The sequence below is a fragment of the Gigantopelta aegis genome, chromosome 12, assembly GCF_016097555.1.
Source record: "Gigantopelta aegis isolate Gae_Host chromosome 12, Gae_host_genome, whole genome shotgun sequence".
NCBI lineage: Eukaryota > Metazoa > Mollusca > Gastropoda > Neomphalida > Peltospiridae > Gigantopelta > Gigantopelta aegis.
In genome coordinates, this window is record NC_054710.1 from 39,688,892 (window position 1) to 39,712,356 (window position 23,465).

At 39.0% G+C, this 23,465-nt stretch overlaps 2 protein-coding genes across 2 annotated transcripts in view; one reads left to right on the forward strand and one right to left on the reverse strand.

Moving 5' to 3' along the window:
• Window positions 1-5,201: 5,201 nt before the first annotated feature.
• Window positions 5,202-16,584, reverse strand: LOC121386652. Its single transcript, XM_041517631.1, has 2 exons — window positions 16,481-16,584; window positions 5,202-11,714 (listed from the first exon to the last, which is right to left on the reverse strand). Exon 2 carries the CDS (start codon window positions 11,634-11,636, stop codon window positions 7,188-7,190), a length of 4,449 nt encoding a protein of 1,482 aa, XP_041373565.1. The 5' UTR covers window positions 11,637-11,714; window positions 16,481-16,584; the 3' UTR covers window positions 5,202-7,187.
• Window positions 16,585-16,724: 140 nt separating this feature from the next.
• Window positions 16,725-23,465, forward strand: part of LOC121386410 (cilia- and flagella-associated protein 44-like) — a 58,545-nt gene continuing 51,804 nt past the window's right edge. Inside the window, exons 1-4 of the mRNA XM_041517297.1 lie at window positions 16,725-16,796; window positions 19,690-20,604; window positions 21,309-21,371; window positions 22,377-22,521. Of these exons, the coding sequence (XP_041373231.1) occupies window positions 16,751-16,796; window positions 19,690-20,604; window positions 21,309-21,371; window positions 22,377-22,521 (1,169 nt within the window). The 5' untranslated portion in view covers window positions 16,725-16,750. The remainder of the gene's footprint in view (window positions 16,797-19,689; window positions 20,605-21,308; window positions 21,372-22,376; window positions 22,522-23,465) is intronic.

Sequence of the window (23,465 nt, forward strand, 5' to 3'; positions counted from 1 at the left end):
CCTGTCCAGGACAGTGGGTTAGTTGTTAGTTTGTTAGTGATTAGTGAGAGAGAAGAGGGTGTAGTGGCCTTACACCTACCCATTGAGCCCTTAAGAACTCGCTCTGTGTTGGAGCCAGTACCGGGCTGCGAACCCTGTACCTACCAGCCTGTAGTCCGATGGCTTAACCACTGCGCCACCAAGGCCAGTTTTAGTGTAGAAACATGTTTCAGAGGTGTTAAACATAATTATAGTCTTTTCAATCACTTCTTTAATTAAAGGTTGATCAGGCACGTGTGCAGAGGGAGGGTTTGTGGGTCGAAATCCCCGTTCCAAGCAACCTTTTCTTTTTTTAAATATATTTTCCAGGGAGCATGATGCAATACCTACAAAAGACTTAATTTGCTGAAGTATAGACCATCCCGTTCATGCACCTGGTGATATAAGTACATGGATATGATGATGATGATGTTGATATTGTCAGTTTTGCCTCTGGGCATTAGTACTAACAATGCCAGAACATTAGCATGTTCAGGAGGATAGGAAGTTTGTTTTGTTTAACGACACCACTAGAGTACATTGATTTATTAATCATTGGCTACTGGATGTCAAAGATATGGTCATTTTGACACAGTAACTCACAGAGAAAAAACCCACTACATTTTTCCATTAGTAGTAAGGTATCTTTTACATGCACCATCCCACATACAGGACAGCACATACCACGACCTTTGACCAGGAGGATAAGTGCATAGGAACAGTTTGACTGGTTTCTACTTTATCCTATCACATTAATTTATCTTTAGCCATAAACAAAAGTAAAAACGCAGAAGCAGCAGCAAAAAGGGGGCGTGGTCTTTTGATCTATATATATATACATGCAACTACATTTTTATTTTGCATTGTAAATGCTGTCATTGTTGACATGTACTTAGTCATGTTTCAATATATTTATGAACTACATGTTGTACTTATACATTTGTTTACATATAAATAATATGAGTTTACATTAGTTATAAAATAGTTTTTAACAAATGATAGCCCATTGTTTGTTATTTGTGATTATATAGTCAAGTGCAAGAGTGTTCAATTTATAAACAGTTCAGTAGTACATATATATGTATTACTTTTATTTCAAAAACACCCTGCAGTGACATAGAAGGTGCCAAAATGTGTGTGTGTGTACGACGCGACCAATTGATTAAGTCGAGTGCGCAACAATACCAATAGGAATTGTTTCTATTTTTCTCGTGCGACAAGAGCGACAAAACTATTTTAACGAATCAGACAAGTTTTACTTGGCAATTTCAACGGTTGAAGATACTGTCAAAATTGGAGACTGTCGTTATGGTCGCGTCTGGTTAGGATATAAATATGATCGCGTTGCTCGCGTTGCACACGTCCGGTTAGGATACGGTATTAGTGTTATTAGTCACAACACCCTGTAAGTGTTTTTGGTGACAATACCAACTGCATAGCTCCTTGGGTTGCAATGCAGTAAATCAGGTACTTCTGGGTTAAAGTTCAAGATTCACAGATCCGACTATGGTCTACCTGACATCCTGTCGGTCTACTAACCATCACAATATGCAGTTTTCTCTACGGAATGGTACCTTGGTTTACGAAGATGAATAACCACCAATCATTCAGTCATGGGCAGATCACCCATGATGTGCACGCCCAGCTCAGCATGCTTGAGCCATAACGAGACATGGAAAAAAGAAAAGAAAGGTAGAATGAAAATACCGTCTTTGGCAAAGACGATAATTTCTAGAAAGATGACCTAATCAAGCCATAGAATTTCAACAACAAAAAAAGAAAATCATTTTGCAGTAGCATATTGCTACATGTGGCATATTGGCAAAGTCACCTAATTGAAATTTGGTTAACCATTATTATGTAACATAATTCACCATTACCATGATCACTGAAAAACTGTTTTTGATTGGTTCCAATGATCACATTTCATTTCAACTTATTTCCGTCCTTATATATCCAATTAAGGTTCAAGCACACTGTCCTGGGCACACACCTCAGCGATCTGGGCTGTCTGTCCAATGGTTAGTGAGAGAGAAGAGGGTGCTAATAAATAGCTGGTAACAACCTTGCGGCAAGGTAGTAACTACCGCGTTTCGAGCTAGTATTTGGAACCTTTTTACAACCTTGCCGCAACCTTGCGACGAGCTTCTTGCAACCTTGCCACAAGCTTGTTGCATGCTTGCAACGAGCTTCCTGCAAGCTTATTCAGTTTAAGCTAGTATTTGGAACCTTTTTACAACCTTGCCGCAAGCTTCCTGCAAGCTTGTTGCAAGCTTGCGACAAGCTTCCCGCAAGCTTGCGACAAGCTTCCCACAAGCTTGGGACGAGCTTGCGGGAAGCTTGTTGCAACCTTGCCGCAAGCTTGCGACGAGCTTCCCGCAAGCTTATTCAGTTTAAGCTAGTATTTGGAACCTTTTTACAACCTTGCCGCAAGCTTGCGACGAGCTTCCTGCAAGCTTGCGACGAGCTTGCGGGAAGCTTGTTGCAACCTTGCCGCAAGCTTGCGACGAGCTTCCCGCAAGCTTGTTCAGTTTAAGCTAGCATTTGGAACCTTTTTACAACCTTGCTGCAAGCTTGCTACGAGCTTACCGCATGCTTGCGACGAGCTTCCCGCAAGCTTCGACGAGCTACCCGCAAGCTTGCGACGAGCTACCCGCACGCTTGCGACGAGCTTCCTGCAAGCTTGCGAAGATCTACCTACAAGCTTGCATCAGTGGCAGCCATCTTGCATCTTGTATAATTCTTTAAAAAAACAACAATGGTTTTAAAGTGAAAAACATGAACAGTTAAAACAAAAAAATAGGTGCTACATGTTGTCAGATACTTAGGCTACAAAATTAGTTTACCTGTCTGATAGACATGTTCCATTTATGTGGGATAGTCTTGACTAAACTAATATGCTAAAAAGCTCCTGGTCCTATATTCTTCTTCTTGTTTTAGGTTATATTCCTCCACTATCTGGAGATCCACACTGTGGTGTAAAGTCATTTGTTTGTTTCTTCTTGTTTTCTTTTTTCTCCTGTTCCACCAAGCAGGATTCAACCAAACTTGGTCCAAATGATCCTCTTATAGACCTGACCAAGTGTTGTTATTTTTCAGGCCAATAAAAATTCCAAGATGGCCACCCTGGCCTCTGAATAACTGAGACATTTTTAACTTTTACTCAGTTCCACTATGCAAATTTAAACCATATGTATCCTAATGATCCTCTCATGGCCCTGACCAAGTTTTTCTTTCTTTTTTCGGGCAGATTTAAAATCAAGATAGCTGCCCTGCATGGCCTCTGATTGACAGACATTTTTTTGCTTCTTTTCAAGGTCCACCAGGCAGGTTTCAATCAAACTTAGTCCAAATGATTCTCTCATGACTTACTAAGTGTTGTTATTTTTGTGGCTGATTCAAAATCCAAGATGGCCACCCTGGCCTCTGATTGGCTCAGACATTTTCAACATCTTCTCAAATTCCACCAGGCTAATTTCAACCAAACATGGCCCATGTCATCCTCTCATGGCCATGCATACATGTTATTATTTTTGGGGCCCAATTGAAAATCCAATTATTACAAGATGATTCTGTTTTAACCATATTGTATTATCATTCGTATGTATTAATATTAATTTTGTTTTAATTATTATTGTAAATACTATCTAAATCTGTAACATGTATGTTTGGTTGTTTAGCCACTGTTCCCACTGAATTCGATAAACCATATGAGAAGTTATGAATTAAAAAAAAATAACCATGAAAACAAAGTGTAGACATGCTTTCACAGTTGAAGATATACATGCAGCAAGCTAGCTTACAAAAATTAAAACATGCTTGCGGGAAGCTTGCACAGTTGAAGATATGCATGCAGCAAGCTTGCAAAATTAAAACATGCTTGCGGGAAGCTTGCACAGTTGAAGATATGCTTGCAGCAAGCTAGCAAAAATGAAAACATGCTTGCGGGAAGCTTGCACAGTTGAAGATATGCATGCAGCAAGCTTGCGCATGCTTTCACAAATGAAAACATGCATGCGGCAAGCTTGCAGAAATACTGACTACCTTACGCGAGCTAAATGTTAGCTTGCAAATAGCTTGCATTGCTTGTACTACCTTGTAACAACCTTGTAACTACCTTGCAACAACCTAGCCGCAAGCATGCATTTTTGTTTGGGTATACACCTACCCACTGAGCCCGTAAGAGCTCACTCTGGGTTGGAGCCGGTACCGGGCTGCGAACCCTGTACCTACCAGCCTGTAGTCCAATGGCTTAACCACTGTGCCACAGAGGCCGGTCAATTATCACAGGGCACAGAACCGAACAAGTGTTTCCCATAAAATGTGAAATTCTGTGGTTAACGTAATGGCTATGGAATTGCAATTCTGCCCTTATGGCTGACACTCCATGACAAGGAGTGTACACCCACGCCATGCTCTGTATTTTGCATGTACAGGTATTGGTCATTATCAGATGAAAGTTCCAAAAGTGATGTTGCCAATCTTTTGAAGTTAATTTTTACAATAATATTCAGAAAATTCCTATGATATGCCCCCCCCCCCCATTTTTTTTTTTTTTGCAACAGTTATAATTTTATTATATATTAATTAAAAAACTTTTTTTTTATGATTCCCCTCCAAACATTCTCCAAAGTTCTCATGGCATTGGGACCTCACCTAAGTGGATTTTCTGGATCCACCACTGTATGCAGGTCCATTAGGAACCACTTGAGGACAAAATGTAGATTTTTGTCATCTTTCTCTACATAAATCAGGTTAAAACCCCCACTACAGACTGAAAGTTGTGCCCCCTCCACCACCACTCCAGGTATCATTCCTACCAGCCTGATATGTAACTAAGTAGTCATTTTCAATATATTCCACCCTAGTATTGTTTCCACTACCACTTATTTGTAAAATGTTGGTGAGGGGCGAGACATAGCCCAGTGGTAAAGTGCTCGCTTGATGCACGGTCAGTTTGGGATCAATCCCCGTCAGTGAGCCCATTGGGCTATTTCTCACCCCAGCCAGTGCTATAACTGGTACATCAAAGGCCATGAAATGTACTATCCTGTCTGTAGGATAGTGCATATAAAAGATCCCTTGCTGCTAATCAAAAAGAGTAGCCCATGAAGTGGCGACAGCGGGTTTCCTCTCTCAATATCTGTGTGGTCCTTATTAGAAAATAAAACAAAGATTAAAACTAGATAAAACTTCCATATATTCTGAACACATTGGCCCTATATATACACACACACACAATGATCACGTACATGTGTAAACACAAAAAAACAAACACTTGTACATCAGCATACAACAGAGAATAAAACTGTTATATCCAGCACTGAAGATAAAACAAGTAAATTGGTAATGTAAAGGTAATAGTCCAATGAAAACAAGAAACTATATATCAATATTATAGTCATTTAAATGGAAGACATTGTTAAAAAAATAGAAGAAGAATCCTAATAAATTACTTTTAAAATGCACATGTAACCATTCACACCACAGGCACTTGCATAAGCGTACGAGACAGTGGGAGCAACTGCCCCTCCCCCACCTAGTGCTGGAGCAAACTCAAATTCTGGCAAAGTGTGCTAACCTGAGACCTTTTTACCATGTATTTCTATCATTCTACTCTCAAAATTAGTTGTAATCCATAGAAAAAATGTATAGAGATTCGTTTGTAACCCTATATAGCTTTTCAGTAGTAATGTTTATATAAATAAATGTTGTTACCCAGATTTGGACATTTTCATTTAATTCGGGCAAAAATCAGCCTGTATGCCTATGGGCACTTGAAGGTATGTACCTCTTTTTTACTTGTCCTTGTTCTTATGATAATTATTGGATTTAATTTCAATGTAGAATGTAAATCAGGGGAGACAACTGTCATGTGTGGTGTGTGTGCGTGTCTAATGTGTGTGTGTGTGTCTGATATGTGTGTGTGTGTCTGTGTGTGATGTATGGGTTGTTTGTGCATGTGTGTGTGTGTGTGTGTGTGTGTGTGTGAGATATATGGACAGGGTGTCTGTAATGTGGTATGTGTGTCTGTGTATCTGTTTGAAATAAGTAATAAAGCAACTTTAACACACCAGTAATTGTAAATTCTAATTATGCACTCACATAAATTGTATGAAAACCTATCACTAAAAAAAATTACGATACATAATATGAACGGGCCAATCACAATTATCAATTTACACTAGCACATGTGGTAGAGGGTGGTTTCAATGTCAGCATTACTTTTTAAGTAATAACAAAACATTTTATAAAACTTTAAAAAGTATACCCTTTGCAAAAATCCAAACACATTGGAAGATAGGGGTAACTTCAATTCTCTGTCACCTTTGGCAACAGCGGGTTTCCTCTCTCTATATCTGCGTGGTCCTTAACCATATAACCGTAAATAAAATATATCGAGTGTGTTGGTAAATAAAACATTTCCTTCCTACCTTCCTGTCACCTTTGAAATCAACACATTGGATGTAAGCTTGTAGGAAGATGGGGGGGGGGGGGGGGGGGGGAGGGGTTGCAACTAAAAGTATGCAGGAGTCGAAATACTGCCGTCCTAACCAGTATTTGCCAGTCAACATCAATACGGGACGTAATATTTTTTTTGTCTGTCGCTGTGTCAGACTGGCAATTATTTTACATAAATATTTACACATTAGTCCGAGTCAAATAATATTTTGGTCTGGCAGGTTTTAATTCAGGCTGGCATATGTTACTTAGCCAGACCGAATATACGGCAGAAATGCCATCCAATTTAAACCTCTGGTATGAATAACGTTTTTTAAGTCATATGCTTGTGAAAATACTGATAATTGTGAACTACCCTAAAAAAATAAGAAGAAAATTTCAGCCATGAACCAGGAATAATAAATAAATAAATACATTGTTGCCCACACCATACAGAGTAAGCTATCAACACTGGAATAGCACTTATTAGTTGATACAATTAATCAGTATGACTTACTACCATAAATATATAAATTCATATATGTAACAACTGGAGCTACGTACATTATACCTGTAAAGAGTTAAACATACACACATATCACAGACTTTCAGGCTTATTTCTTCAGTTAGTATTTTACTGACTTATTTGTTAAGTTAGCAACTGCCCACCCAGCAGGAGTTGTCTTTCTTTAATCGAGTTGCTCATGGTTATTTTTGCAGTTAGCATTTTACTGGCTTATTTGTGAAGTTAGAAATTGCCCATCCAGTGGGAGTTGTCTCTCTTTTATCAAGTCGCTCATTGTGTTTTTTGTTAAACACGTACCAGCTATAGCAGTCCCTGTTTCGCTAAACGTTCTGTAGCTATTCCGATCAGCCTCTCTTGTATCAGATGTATGTTTGTCACCAAGAGTGGTCTCCCTTACACCAGAAGACTTATGGTGGTGTTTGATGTGCTTATTCCAGCTGGAGTTATCAATGAAGCCTTTCCCACACACCTCACAGACGTATGGCCGTTCCCCGGTGTGTGTTCGTTTGTGCACAGTCAGTGTTGCGGTCAAACTAAACTGTTTACCACACTGATCACATGCGTAAGGTTTCTCACCAGTATGGGTTCGCATGTGCTTTGACAAAGTGTCCTGCATCCCGAATCCTTTACCGCAAAGCTCACAAACGTACGGTCTGTCTCCTGTGTGAGTTTTGATATGCTGTCGGAGATAAGACACCCGTGTGAACTGGTCTCCGCAGAGATCACAACAGAAAGGCTTCTCCGAACTGTGCACGCTACTCTTGTGAACTTTGAGATTGTTCGTGGTTGCAAATCCTTTCCCGCAAACATCACACTTGTGAGGACCAGAACCCATGTGTTTTCTGCTGTGAGACAGAAGCTTACCCATCTCGTAGAAACCCTCTGCGCACCACTTGCACTTATACGGAGGTCCTCCGGAGTGATCGAATCGTCGCTTGTGTCTGAGCAGCGTGCAGTACTGTGTGAACTGTTTCCAGCACAGATCACACTGGAAAGCCTTCCCGCCCGTGTGAGACGATACATGCTGCTGCAGGTCTCGCTGGCACAAAAACTCCTGCTCACACATCTTACACTTCAATGAACTGTCGGCCAGATGACAATCAGAGTGCTCCTTTAAGTCTGAGAATCGGTTGAACCCTTCACCACATATGTTGCATGAGTGGATCACGACTTTAGGGTGAACCTTCTTTCGGTGCCGGTTTAGCGAATGTCCGTGCGAGAATTCTTTAGAACATATTTCACACTGGAAGCTCCTTTGGTCGGAGTGTGTTAAAAGATGTGCACTTAGGTACCGTGCGTAGCTGAACTGCATCCCACATTCATTGCATTTGAAATTCTTCGCCCATGGTTCTTCGTCGTCTTCTGTTTTCACAGCATCCTCCACATCAATCAGTTGCTCATCCACATCCTCTTCTTCCACAGCATTAGACTCATCCTCTACATCCTGAACCTGAGGCTCATCTTTATCAACAGATCCTTTTAAAACCTTTGTGTTATTGCTTTTCTTTAAGCGTTTTGATCGTCTGAACTTTCTTTTCCTGAATCTTTTTGACCGGGCAAATCCTGAATTGGCTAAAGATGGAGGTTTTGGATTCGAGTTTATTAACTCAGGTATGGTTTTGAGTTCTTTGAGTTTCTCTGACCCTACTTCTGTGATGTGGTCGATGAAGGAGAACAGATCGTTAAAACCCAAGCCACAGAGATCGCAGGTGAAAAGAGCTTGTCCATTGTGAAAACGGACATGACGCTGGAAACTGCAGAGTTGTGAAAACTCCTTCTGGCACAAGTCACACTTGTACTGAGGAATTGGAATATTCTCCTTCAGTATCTCCTGGTCATTTGTCAGTGAATCACTCCCTGTTAGTTTCACACCACCACTACCTACAACCACCGTATTCTCCTTATTACAGAAATCTGAATCTTTCTTTGTCTTAAATTTTAAAGACACCCCAACAACATTCTCAGACCCTTTAACATTCCTGGGTCTGTTCTTTTTATAAGTTTTAGAAATATCTGCTGTGTCGACACTCTTGGCAGTTTTCATAGCACCTTCTGAACATACAACAACTGGTTCTGCATTATTCTTAAATCCTTCAGTTGTGATATCTGAAACTGAAACATCTGACATAGCTTTTCCTCGTTTTATATCTTTATTAACCGAACTATCATCAACCACCTTCCCAGATTCATCTTCTTTGAGATTCGCATCTGGCAAGCTGCCACCTGGTTGTACATCTTCAACATTTTTATTATTCGGATCATTCTGAACAGTATCATCAAACTGCAAGCTTTTGCTTTCCAAGATGGCATTAATTTTCATTTTTATGGCAGACATGTCTGATCTTGGTGACACACTGGACTCAGCTGTATTTACATCTTTCTGCTGTGACTGCAGAGCAAACCCAAAGGAGTCTGTCTGAAGATAATGTTCACCTGCAGTGTTTGGTTGTTTGTGATGCTGTCTTAACAAAACTGACTCTGTATGCTGGACGGACTCTAAAGCATGTGAAGGACCACCATAAAGAGCTGCATGCTCAGACATGGATACCCTGCCTTGTCCTTCTGCTTTCGAACTTGATAATGAATTGTCAATAAAACAGTTTCCTTTATCGACATTCATACTTTTATGATGTGCATCTGAATTGGTTTCATGCACATCTCTGCTAGAATTTGTTGTCATAGCTTTCTCAAGGCTATCCAGTCTAGGAAAACTGTCCTTCTGGCTATCAATGTGCTGAGGTTCAACCGTACCACCACAGTAACTGTTCTGGTGAAAGCCAAATGTGTGAGCAGCAGAGAACTGTTCTAGATTGTTTTTACTGCCAGACTGATAATATGCAACATGGTTTCCTTGCATAAGATCTTGGTACACTTGAGGATGGTATTTCTGGATGTCGGATCTAGCATACATCACTGAAGAATCATGACTGGAAAGTTTGGGGTAAAAGGTCTGTGGTGTTTGACCAGGGTCTCTTGGGATAAATTCTGGCAGCTGAGGTTGTGGCTGCTTCCTTGAATCAAACAAATGAGTCAAACCAATCTGCCCATTTTCGTGAAAGGCAAATCTTGCTGGAACTTCTGGAATGTGTATCAGACTATTACTGGATGTCTTTTCATGCTGGATATTATATCCATAATGTGCTGGTCCCATATCACTGGCCTGAGAAACCTTTTGCTGCCCACCATTACTACCATCACCATGGTGATATTCTCCAAACACTCTAAGTTGGTTTTCATCTGCAAGAACTTTACTTCGGTAACCATCATAGCCTGGTACAAATGGAATCATATTCATACTGGGCAAAGATACAGCAACTCTGTTATAATCCTTGCCTGGTGGGCAACCAGAGGCTTCAGGGTGTAGACTGTTTGGTTGAGGTTCCACAGAATTCTCTCTTGGTGGACCTGGACCATAATAGCCCAAGTGTGAATTCTGTTCGACAAGTCCAGCCATTTGTTTCCCATCCCTGTTAGCAGTTTCTCTATCACTGTTAGAACAGGGAACTGTGTGTGGAGTGTAATAGCTGGACACTGTCGATGCATGTGTTTCAGAGCTTGAAAGGACACTACTTGAGGACAAAGGGAAGCCAATACTGGACGAAGATGAGACACCAATCTGGGAAACCAGGTGCTTATACTTTTCATAAGCACTACTGTCATAACTAGTGTTTTGAGGTTTGTTATGCAAAGATGCTACAGATGAACTATATTTGGCAGCAGCAGTAGAAGAAGTCACAACAGCTCTAGGACCTGCTGATGCTTGGTGAGAAGACAGCATATCACACAAGACTACCCCAGTCGTGTTATGCAGCACAGAGGATGTAGAGACACTGTTGGGTATTTCAGATGACATGGGTTGTGTTGATCTTTTATACAAGACATCTATCCCTGCTACAGCATTTGGCACGGTTGATCCAACATGCAGCTGTGATCCGGACCCCAACTGTAATGCTGACCCTAACTGTGATGTTGATCCTAACTGTGATGCTGTGGCAGCAGTATAAAGAACATCCATGCTGGAAATCATCTTCTGCGGCTGTGTTTCGAATGTAGATCTTGCTGTGTTGTAGAGGACTTCCATGCTTGAAAGAGATTTGGGACCTTCTGACCCAGGATATTGATGAGATGCTTCAGATGCTGCAGCATTCAACGACCCAGGCATGGATTTCGGCATCAGTTCAGACACATTTTTAGTGAGTTCGCCTCCAACAGCTGCCACACCAGATGAAGAAGCCGTCCCCATTGTCTGTCCATCATCGTGCTGTATCTGATACAACGAACCATACTTTTCAGAAATAACACTCACTGAATCTGTGCTTGACACAGTATGCACGTCATGAAACGGCATCAGTGCAGAGCTGTTGTGACTTAGTACTGAAACAGTACTATTTTCAGACTTACTGTGCTCAACAGACTGGCTAATAATTACAGGAGATGCTATAGTCATTAGCTTTTGAGATGATCCAGGAATGTCACAATTTTGATGAGTGTCATGGATGCTTTTTTCATTAGAATTCTGCTGGTCAAGGACCAGTGTATGGTCATCTGACTGCTGTCCCTTGGGTTCGTTCTGTGGTTCACAGCAGACACTTCCATCTTGTGGTAATTCTTTTGGCTGATCATCTTTATCCATCTGTCCTGCATCATCCATGTTGTTTCTGTAATAGTTCCTTTACTGGGGTTTTTTTGCAGACTGGAAGAATTCTGTACTTTCCGTGCGTCTACATTTCTGCAAAACAATCAAAATAATGTACATTATATTAGAAATGAATGGAATGTAAACAGACATTACTTGCAGATATTAAATAAATAGTAATTGCAAGGGCGACTAAGAATTTTACAAAGAATGTCACTTAGGCGATCATCGATTTTAGGATATAGCAAGTATGTTACCAGTTTAAAAAACGAAATACACTGAAACCGAGTCGACAGATCTGGCAGCAGACGACATAGAACATGTTCTATATTTTGACAGCATCACAATAACCAGACTCCGGCTCAGCTTCTGCAATTTTGGTTTGGGGTTTTCTAAAAATAAAACTCAAAATGTGTTGCAAACACCACATGTACTTTTTAAAATCTTAAAGTCATCAGCTTATTGAAATTGACTGGATATGCCATAATTATTATTGTAGACCTAATTTTAGACATTATTCAATGTTATAGTAAATATTAATCTATTTAATTTATTATTCTGGGAAAAAAATCAAAATTTATCTTGGAGTTTTAATTCACACTAACATGAGTGCATTCGTGTATATAAAAATAACAATAATGGAATTTTCCAATACTACAGGGATTATTACAAAGGTCTGTTAATTGATTGTTGTTGTCGGTATTGTTTTACTACAACTTTTAGGTTTAAGTGATTTGCATGGAGTAAGAACAGATCAGATCTAAACTCTTGACACCAAGACTTACATGATGACACAACTGCCCCAAGATTACTACAATAAACAATAAGTTCACTTTTATACTCTGTAATATGTCAACAAAATACATTGTATATTATGGGGGGGGGGGGGGAGTTGTTTTTCATAGATTTATTTTTCTTTCGATATTTATTTCATTGGTAGCCTACTACTGTAGTATTACAATATCCCAATTAAATGCACAAGTGTGCATGAACACACATGTATACATACACATTACATTTTACTGCGGCAAATAAAAAAATTAATTTTGAGGCTATCTGTTTGCGTCAAAAGGGAACCGATGAGTTGGCATGTAACTTCATAAGGAGTAAAGATAAAATTCATATTAAAACATATTAATTTATTAAGTTTTATACCCATACTATCCCAAAAAAAAAAACATTTTGAAAAAAGTTCAGTGTAAATAAAATAAAAAATTCTTTACAAATTACCATCAAACTGCATAGGTTAAATCCTCTTTTCTGATACAGGTTTTTAAGACAATTAATGGCAATAATGGGACATACAAGGTAATAATCACATGGGCCGTATCTCTGCACAATGCAGAGTCGAATGGGCATTTGTCAAAATAGTGGCTGATTCCTTGTATCTCTGTCTAGTACCTCATCAATAGGACAGCCACTCTTGAGGAAATCCTTTACTGGTCCTGGAGGGGCGAGACGTAGCTCAGTGGTAATGCGCTCTCTTGATGCGCGGTCAGTTTGGGATCGATCCCTGTCAGTGGGCCCATTAGGCTATTTCTCGCTCCAGCCAATGCACCACAACTGGTACATCAAAGGCCGTAGTATGTACTACCCTGTCTGTGGGATGGTGCATATAAAAGATCCCTTGCTGCTAATCGAAGAGTAGCATATGAAGTGGTGACAGCAGGTTTTCTTCCACAATATCTGTGTCGTCTTGACGCCATATAACCATAAATAAAATGTGTTGAGTGCATTGTTAAATAAAACATTTCCTTTACTGGAGATTTCATCCCTCTTCCAATTCCATCATCACAAAGAAAGGAAATGTTTTATTTAACAACATACTCAACACATTTCATTTACGTTTATATGGCGTCAGACATATGGTTAAGGGCCACACAGATACTGAGAGAGGAAACCCGCTGTCGACACTTCATGGTTTACTCTTTTTGATTAGCAACAAGGGATCTTTTATATGCACCATTTCAAAGACAGGATAGTACATACCACGACCTTTATTACACCAGTTGTGGAGCACTGACTGGAACGAGAAATAGCCCAATGGGGATCAATCATAGACCGACTGCGCATCAAGTGAGCGCTTTACCACTGGGCTACATCCCACCCTTTGTCACAAAGAAGGAAATGTTTTATTTAACGACATACTCAACACATTTTATTTACGGTTATATGGCGTCGGAACATCACAAAGAAGACTACCACTCCCAGACTAGTTTACTATTTAGCAAGCGCAGTTCTACCTTTAGATTAAGGGGCAGGGTTAAGCTCAGTCGGTTGAATGCTCACTCAAGCCGCTTGCGTCGAAGGATCAAACCACTTCAGTGGATCCATTTAACAGATTGGATTTTTACTCGTTCCAGCCAGTGCACCACAACTGGACAAAAGCGGACAGGGTTTCTGCCAGAGGGTAAAACACATATGGCGCCATACCCAAATAGTTTGCAGATTATATTTTTTTAAGGTAACCTTTTGACAAAATTAATGACTCTTATCATTACTGTATGATTTTCTTAACCCTAACCTGTTTCCATTCTGGGAGAGCCCCCCCCCCCCCACCCCCGTTGACAGTGGTTGCATTCAATTCCATAGCACCATACCCCAAAATTTCTTTCTGGCAGAAACACTGGCCGTGATATGTGCTTTCCTGTCTGTGGGAAAGTGCACATGTATAAAAGATCCCTTGCTACATTAAGAAAAATGTTGCGGGTTTCCTGATGACTAAATCAGTTGAATGGATCCACTGAGGTGGTTCAATCCTGCAACACTAGCACTTTAAGCAAGCACTCAACCAACTGACCCAAGCAAAACGATAACAAACCACTAGAGCTGGGCGGTATACCGTATATACCGTTCGGTATCGGTATTATGTCAATACCGATTTACCGTACCGAGCAAATTTCAAAATATCGAAATTTCGGTATTAAAAAATATTTCCCGAAAAGCACTAATACTACATCTGACGAACGTAAACTGGGTTGGTATAAATCAGACGAGAGCCTTGTGTATGAATTTCATTGTATTTAGATGAAATTAGCGGGCGAGCCATAACACAGGCATGCATTTAAAGCCGAATATACCGAAAATACTGCTGGATATCGGTATCGTGTTCATACCGAATACCGTACCGATACCGAGGTAAATCACCCCCAAAATACCGATATCGATACCGAACCTCAAATTTCAATACCGCCCAGCTCTACAAACCACAAAACAAAATCCTGAGACACCTCAGCAGAACAAGAACCCTATAATCCTTCCAATCATTCTACAAAAATGTTTTTGTAAATAATTTTGCTTTTTTCTGACATAAGAAAAAAAGTAAGTGTTTTAGAAATCACAAAAAAATACAATTTTTGTGTACAATTTAGAAAACAATCGGCTAAGAAATAAATAACTTGTATTCGGGTAACAGATGTTTGACTCTAAAACCAGTTCACCCCCAAAGAGTTGTCAGTTTGCTCAGGCCCTAATCCAGACTTGAAAAAGTAGGAGTGACTTCTCCCTTCCCAAAAGAAAGGGAAAAAGTTTGATAAAAATAGGCAAAGTAAACATTTATAGGTACATTTTGTAATGTTTCGCCAGTTTCTGCATTCAATCGGGAAAATTCAAAAAAATTTCTAATTGTAATGTTTCTATATAAAATACTACTTTCAGTAATAAAATTAAGACAAAACAGTCAAAAATGTTTCATTAATTTAAACGTGATATTATTAAGTAGTTGATAAAGTACCATTATGTTAAAATTAAAGTATTAATTAGTATTTTCTGGCATTAGGCCTACAGTGATAGAAATAAGAAGAATGTTTTTCTAGTCCAACGGACAAAAACATCTAGAATTGTCCGCCAATATTTTCACTTGTCCACATAAATGATTTGTTATTTTTAAGTACAAGAACGATGTTTTTGATTGCTTCAAATAAAATTTCACTGAACATTTTTACTTGTCCAGAGGACAACCACCAAGGTACATTTTGCTTGTCCGAATAGATTTTCACTTGTCAGGACAAACAGACAAGTGCTTATTTCAAACACTGAGCTTACTGAAATGAATGTAGCCGAGGATTAACAATGCTTGACTGGTCACAGCCTCTTGTGCTAGTACACGGGGCACGTAATATCAATACTTTTCTTAACGTGCATGTCGAGTTGCTTCCTTCTATGTAGTATATTTAAAATTGCGGGGTACCTTTGACGGTTGTCATTGGATGATTTATTTTGTTAATAATGACACAAGTACTTCAATCGGGATTTAGCGAGTACGGTAGGTTATACATTTTTAGTTTGTGTGTTCATTTGTTGCACTATTTCGGTTGAAAAACATTTGAAACATGGTGCCACAAGTTTTGAATACCAGCTACATATATGATATAGGCTATGTAACAAGGTTCGGATGTAGAAGAACAACACATTCTACGTCTCTTGTGCTTGACCCCATACCTATCGAAGACATACCACTGGGGCAGCACAGTGTAAAAAATAGTGGTACAGCTCGTGGTTGCCAAACTCGCCTTTCAAATTACTTGTAAGGACATTTTCACAGATACAACAAATATAACCCACATCATGATCACTGCACATGCACACACATGTAAACAAAAGTGGTACAGCCATGGACGTACCGTCTGCGCCGCCCCTGTACCAAAACCTATGTTGCTTTTTTTTTTTTTAAGGTATGTGGGGTGAATTGGTAATCCAAGAGGGGCGAATTGACTTTTTTAGGTGAGGGGGGACTGGTATGGGACGAACTGACTGGGGCGAACAAGCTTGGGGGCGAATCGTCGGGCATTCAGTAAATTCCATAGTTCCCTATGGGAAAGACTACAGTTTATAATTCAGTTTTAAGCATTATTTATTACCTGCTTTGCAGATCTCTGCCATACGTATGCAAATAAAATACAATTTAGAGAAAGTTCTCAAAGTTTCCTTCCACAATATTATAGAATCCATTTCCGCAAGGGAGACAACTATTGAACCAATCGAACGAATGCAGTTTATTCGGAACACTTCGGTTAATTACGGATTCTCCGGTATGTCAGCCCGAGTGGTCTCCTGAACGTGTCGTACTTACACGATAAGCAATCGGTAATAATCGGTTTCCGTGTCACCAAGCAACAAACAGTTTCAATATGGAGGCAGAAGAAGGTGCCCGATCACCGAGTAATGAAGAACAGGGTTTGACAATTATTGTTTTGCAACACATATAACAAACCATGCGTTACTTACGTTAAATTATATACCTATAATACCTATATGTACAAAATTTTATATTCCAAAGTTAATTTTTTTTATAACAGTTGCATAATATCGCTGTTCTCTGATATCGTGGTAAACGTATTGTCAACAACAGGGCAAGACGGCAATGAATCCTTCATCAACAACAAAAAAAAAAAAAATCCCCATTATTAATTCTACTCAAACTCCATTTGTACGAATTTTAGCATTATGTGTTATTTTATACGGAAAAACTTTCCTATGGCACTGTCACTAACCTTAACCCTAACTATAAGTATTTATAAATCTAATGTTCTCTTTTTTTCCCTTTTTTCCCCCTTTTTTTCTCCCTTTTTTTATTTTTATCTCACTGCCCCCTTTCCTTTCTCTCCTTTGAATTCCATCTCATTTCTTCCCGATCAGGCAACTCCTATCTTTCAACTTCTTTCGCTTTCCACCTCCACATCCCAGTCCTTGTCTCTCCAGCCGTGACAGGTGCTTGTCTCTTGTGACTATTTGCCACACACCTGCCATTCCCCATCAGCTTTTAGCTGTGTGCTTAGTCTGACCACTTCGGGGAATGTTCAGTAGTTACTTTTGGCATTGTTAAGAGGCACTTGTAACCACCTACTATGCACCGTTAGTTAGTGTCATGGATCAGACCAGATTTATAATGTTCTTTATATGTGACAGTGCCAGAGGAAAGTCCTACCTTTTATACTTTCGAAACAACTGTTTTAAAGTATAATAATATACATAGCATTTTTAAAGTTTAAAAGTACAGTGCTGTCCTGTGTATCGGCACACCTATAGTCCACCCCATCATTCTATTAAAATGTTTTTTGTGAATAATTTCAGTTTGGTTTGACATAAGAAGAAAAGTAAAAGTGTTTTGGAAATAACAAAGACATACAATTTGTGTGTGCAATTTACAAATCAGTCTGCTTGGAAATAAATAACTTGTAGCAAATTACATAGTATGAAAAAAATGCGATCCCTGTGGGATGGACTATAAGCATTCAAAGATCATGTTCTATGTGTCTCTCACCAGTGAAGCAGTGCATAATCTGAGATACACTAAAATTGTGCATAAATGTATGCACCCCCTTGTATCCAAAATGATTTGCATATCCGGTGATTCGGTGCAATAGATGTGAATTGGCGACTGCTATTTATATACCACCCATAACCTCCTTGTGTACCCCATAAACACTACGCAATTGTCCCAGGATTATTTCAACACGTTTTTGTTTTTTCTTGTTAAAAATATTACTATGAAAACGTGAATTATTATTTTTCTTCAAATTATGATATAATTATTGATAATTCTAATGTTTAATTGCACCCGTGACAATAAATATTTTGATACTTGATTAACCATTGAAAAAGAAACTCGGCTTTAAATTGCTAAAAACACAGACAATATCACAACTTCCTAAGCGTACTTAAGCAAAATACTAAGTGCGCTGAATCACCGGACTCACTGATATGCAAGATACAGCTGTAAGGTTTTTTTTCTTGATTTGGAAATTTGCTCTAAATTTAGCTAATGCATGGCAGCCACAAATCATAACACCCACAAAATAAATAAAAAATCCTAATGCATTAATTTTATTTTTTGCTTATTGATATGTCAGGCTATGTTGCTTAGGAACCATCTCAAATTTCATGATTTCTTCATAAACAAATAACCTGCGGAAGGTAGGGAGGGGGTAAAACACTCACTCAGATAAAAAGTTGAAAATGGATGTGTCGAAAAGTTCATGTTTTTTATTTTTTTTTTTTTATATTTTATTCATGAAGTGAAATTCGAAACCACAGTTAGCAAAGAATTTCATAAACTACACATGAACTTTAAAATTATTAGTTACGGTAATTACTTCTCTAATACACATGACATCACCACTCTCAATTGTAGGAAGATACATCTTGCCAATTTCATCCTATAACTTTTATAGCCCAAAAAATGTCAACACCATTTTCCCTGATTAAATTCATTTGGAGGGGGTTGAATGAGGGGGTTGAAGGGGAGTGAAAAGTATTAGAGGTCCCTTACTTAGTCCTCTTCGAGCCCACTGGCAGAAACAAGGGTTGTTCATTGTGTCCTGTCTGCGTCCTGCTTTGTAGCCTGGCCCCAACTCATGTGTATTTGTCTTAGTTCTTTTTCTACAGTTTTTCTCCAGGTTTGTTTGGGCCGACCATGTTTTCCCTTTCCATCTGGTGTCCATCTCAGTGCAGTTTTGGAGATGCTGTCATCTTTCTTTCTTACGATATGACCGATCCATAGGCTATGTTGCATTGATATATAAATTGATAGCCCAAGGATCAATTTTATTACTGTATTATAATAATGTTAATGTTATAGGTGGTTAGGTTCTTTCTGTGATATTTTATAGTTGCCATTTATTTTCTGGTTAATGGTGAGAGCATGTCCTTTCTATATGCCTGAAGCAATTTGTCCTGCTTGAAGCAACTGGCATGGCAGAGAGAGAGAGAGAGCAACCGTCTGTTCCAACTGAAGATCTTGTAAAAAAAAAACCCCAACACTTTTGCTCTCTTGAGAATTCTTGGATCTGTTGCCCTAACTACATCGCGTCTTACCACATTATAATTATTTATCGTATACCAGTTATACATGTATTTGGATATGTCCATTTCTTGAACGGGCTCAAGTCATGACCCATAGCACATACCCCGTGCAAGCACTTTACTCACATCTTTTGCAAAACAAAGATATCTTTGGGTATGGAAACTTATTTCCTGTAAAATTCTTAACTTGGTGATGAAAGTAACATACAATTTATAGGTTCACAGTTTAAGATATGTCATCTTGAATGAATGTTATTTTTTGCAGCAAATGATGAAAAGAAAGAGCAAGGTGAAACAAATGGAGTGCAGGAGGAGCAGGGAACCACAGAGACGACTGACAATGAACCGGCTCAAGGGGGTGCTCAGGAGGGTGTGGAGGAATCTGTAGAGGTTGCAGCAGAGCAAGAAACAACAGCTGGAACTGAGCAGGAACCTCAGCCTGCAGATGCAACTGAACAGGAGGCTGCAGAAACAGCTGGACAAGATACTGTAGAAACAACTGAGCCAGAGGCTGTAGAAACAACTGAGCCAGAGGCTGTAGAAACAGCTGATCCCCAGGCTGCAGAAACAGCTGATCCACAGGCTGTAGAAACAGCTGATCCCCAGGCTGCAGAAACAGCTGAACAAGATGCTGTGGAAACAGCTGATCCACAGGCTGTAGAAACAGCTGATCCACAGGCTGCAGAAACAGCTGAACAAGATGCTGTAGAAACAGCTGAGCCGGCAGTTGAGGTAACTGAGGAACAAGAAGTGGTAACAGCTGAACAGGAGATCGATGCTACGTCAGCACAAGACGTGAATGTCGAAGAACAGCCAGTTATGGAAACATCTGAACAAGACGGAACTGGCACAGCTGAACAACCTACTGTTGAACCAAGTGAACAAGCTGTAACTGGGGCCGGTGAACAAGTTGCAAGTGAACAAGAAGTAACTGGGGCAGGAGAACAAGGTACTGGTGAACAAGGTGTAACTGGGGAAGGTGAACAGGTTACAAGTGAACAGGTTACAAGTGAACAAGATGTAACAAGTTCGGGTGATCAAGATGGAGGCAGTAAATCGGAGGAGACTGTCACTGGGACGACGACAACAACAACAACAACAGAGTCTGCAAGCAAGTTGGAGCAGGAAGAGGGCAAGGCAACAAAAGATCAAGCAGATGTTGGTGAAAGCAAGCCTTCGGGTAAGCCTAAGTTACAAACTAGAGTCCTGCGCGCAGTCTGTTGAAGCGATATTAGCACTAACATCACTTTAAGCAGGGGTCGAATATCAATTTCAGGGGAGCATAACAAGTGTTGCCTTCAGTTGAACAACAAAAAATAGGTGTACTAACCACGCCCTTTGATATACCAGTCGTAATGCACTGGCTGGAGCAAGAAATAACCCAATGGGCCCACTGACAGGGTTGATCCCAAACCAACCACGCATCAAGCGAGCGCTTTACCACTGGACTTCATCTTGCCCCCCTATTCTGATTGGACAACATCACTAGAAACACTAAATGTTATCCTTCGATAAACCTCAGAAAATTATGTCATTACGTCAAATAGGACGACATTGCATATAACATTTCATGGAAAGGACATTATAAACTGATTTATGTGAATTTTAAAGTAAATAAGTTGTGTTGTTTCTAATTATAAATTTGTTTTCCATATTCATACTTATTGATATATAACAGTCACAAATTATGTGTAAAATTATCTTGCTATGCTACATGATTGTATTCAATTTGTAACTGTTACACACCGATAAATTATGTGTAAAATTATCTTGCTATGCTACATGATTGTATTCAATTTGTAACTGTTACACATCGATAAATTCACCCCCAAAAAGACAAATAGTTGTTGTAAAATTCCTTTTCTTTGTTGTAATATTGTGCAGAAGAGGAAGTGCGGGACAGTACAGAGCAAGAGACGACAGACAGTGAACAGGAACAGGATGGAGGTAAGGGTCATTCCATGTTGTAAGGGGCTGGGGTAGGTCAGTTTGTTTTAACTACAACCAAAAATCAAATAATTTACAATCATTCCACAAATATATATTTGAAGGTCATGCGATGCTTACAAAAGGTGCTGTTTGTACAGTACTCCATTATGATCAGCAATATTATAAGACTATTATATGCGGTCATGTAGAATAGAAAAAGTACACCCGAGGTGGTGAAAACTTCGACCCGGGACAAGGCTTGTCTTTTTCTCTCATTCATTTGGTAAATAAACCATTATTTTCATGAACAGACAAAGATGGCTGAACAAGTAACCTTTTTATTTGACCATTTTGTCATAAATAAACTACACTATTGTATTTGCTGTGTTTGTTTCATGTGTTAAAATTTAACACTACAAATTAACAAGATAGCTTTTAAAATGAAGGTTTTAATGACAAAATATTAATTTAAAATTGTGTCTAATGACCTCATGTCACCACCTCACATTAATATGACGTCATATATTACTAACGACGTCATGTTAAACGCAAGCGCATGATATCCCATGTAAGATAGAAATTTCTTACATGGCTTTCTTTCATGGGATAGCTCTGTTCCATATACCTGAGGATGAGAGAAAAAATTATGCTATAAAACCTCAACTTTTTAAAATATGCACACACACATATACACACAAACACAAACATACTTTTTGTTTTTTAATGAAGAAAATTATATACTCTGAAAATATTTATATTTGAATTCTGTTTTTGTTGTAATTTTGGTTTATTATTTGCTCGCACAAATCATGACATTTATTTATTGATTGTGGTGAAAACAAAATTGTATTTTTTCATTTGATTTGGTATTGGATATTTTAGTTGCATATCTTATATTTTAACTCATTATACTAAAATAGGACACAGCAACATATACATTTTACACATGAATTACTTCAGTATTATGTTCCCTCTGACCATTCATGACTTGCACATGTTGAGATTCTGTGTCTGATATTTCAGAGGGTCAGAAAGGAACACCAAAAGAGGAGCCAAAAGAGGAGAAAAAAAAGATTCCAGATGACTTTTATTACGACCTTGAACAGTTTTTGTCAAAACCAATGATCACCGACCAGTCGGGTCTTCCTAGCGACATGTTGGTGATGCAGTATCCTTTCAGAGTTCACCATTTTATGTGGACATTATTTTTGTCTCCATAATTAAACGTGGCTCAGAATTGGAAAAAGTTTCCCCAAAAATATATATATATATCTTTTTAAATAAAAAATAGGATTTATTCAGAGATATAACGTTTCTGAGATTTATCGGCAATCCCAGATTTTTAATCATCTTTATGCACAGGTGTTTCTGTGTTTTTCGCTATTTTTCCAAAATTTTCTATCCAGACTATGTACAAAAATCACAAAATGGGAAAAGTTTTGTTACAATTTTATCCTTTTAAAGTGATTTATGATATATGGTTTTTTGCCTGATACTTTGCATACATTCTGTTCCATGGTCACCATTTTAGATCATAGCGCAAACCTAACCCAAAGGCTTACCTCAGTACCTTACCCAGAATATTAAAATTTCCAGATTTCTTATTAAAAACCTACATTCATCTTTGTTACGCATACCTTCAAATATTAAACAAGACCGTAGATAGGATGTTTTGTGGGGTGGGGCTGATGAATTCTTGGAACCAACGAGCATGGAAGGCACAAGAAATCTAGAGGCTCTGAAATACCATTTTGAAGCCATTTCAGGAAGGTTACTTACTTAAAACGTTGATATTGATAAACAGTAAAAAAAATATGGTGGAGGGGTACTGTCCCCTTGCCCCCGCTAGCTACAGCCCTGATTACATATCCTGTATTACATTAAAAATAATATTTGTTGTGAATATCGTAAACACAAAAATAGATTGTCCATCTGTATCCATCCACCCATCTACAAATCCAGCCAGCCAGCCAGCCAGCCGGCCATCCATCCATCCATCTACAAATCCATCCATCTATCCATCCACCTATCTACAAATCCATCCATCCATCCATCCATCCATCCATCCATCCATCCATCCATCCATCCACCCACCCATCTACAAATCCATCC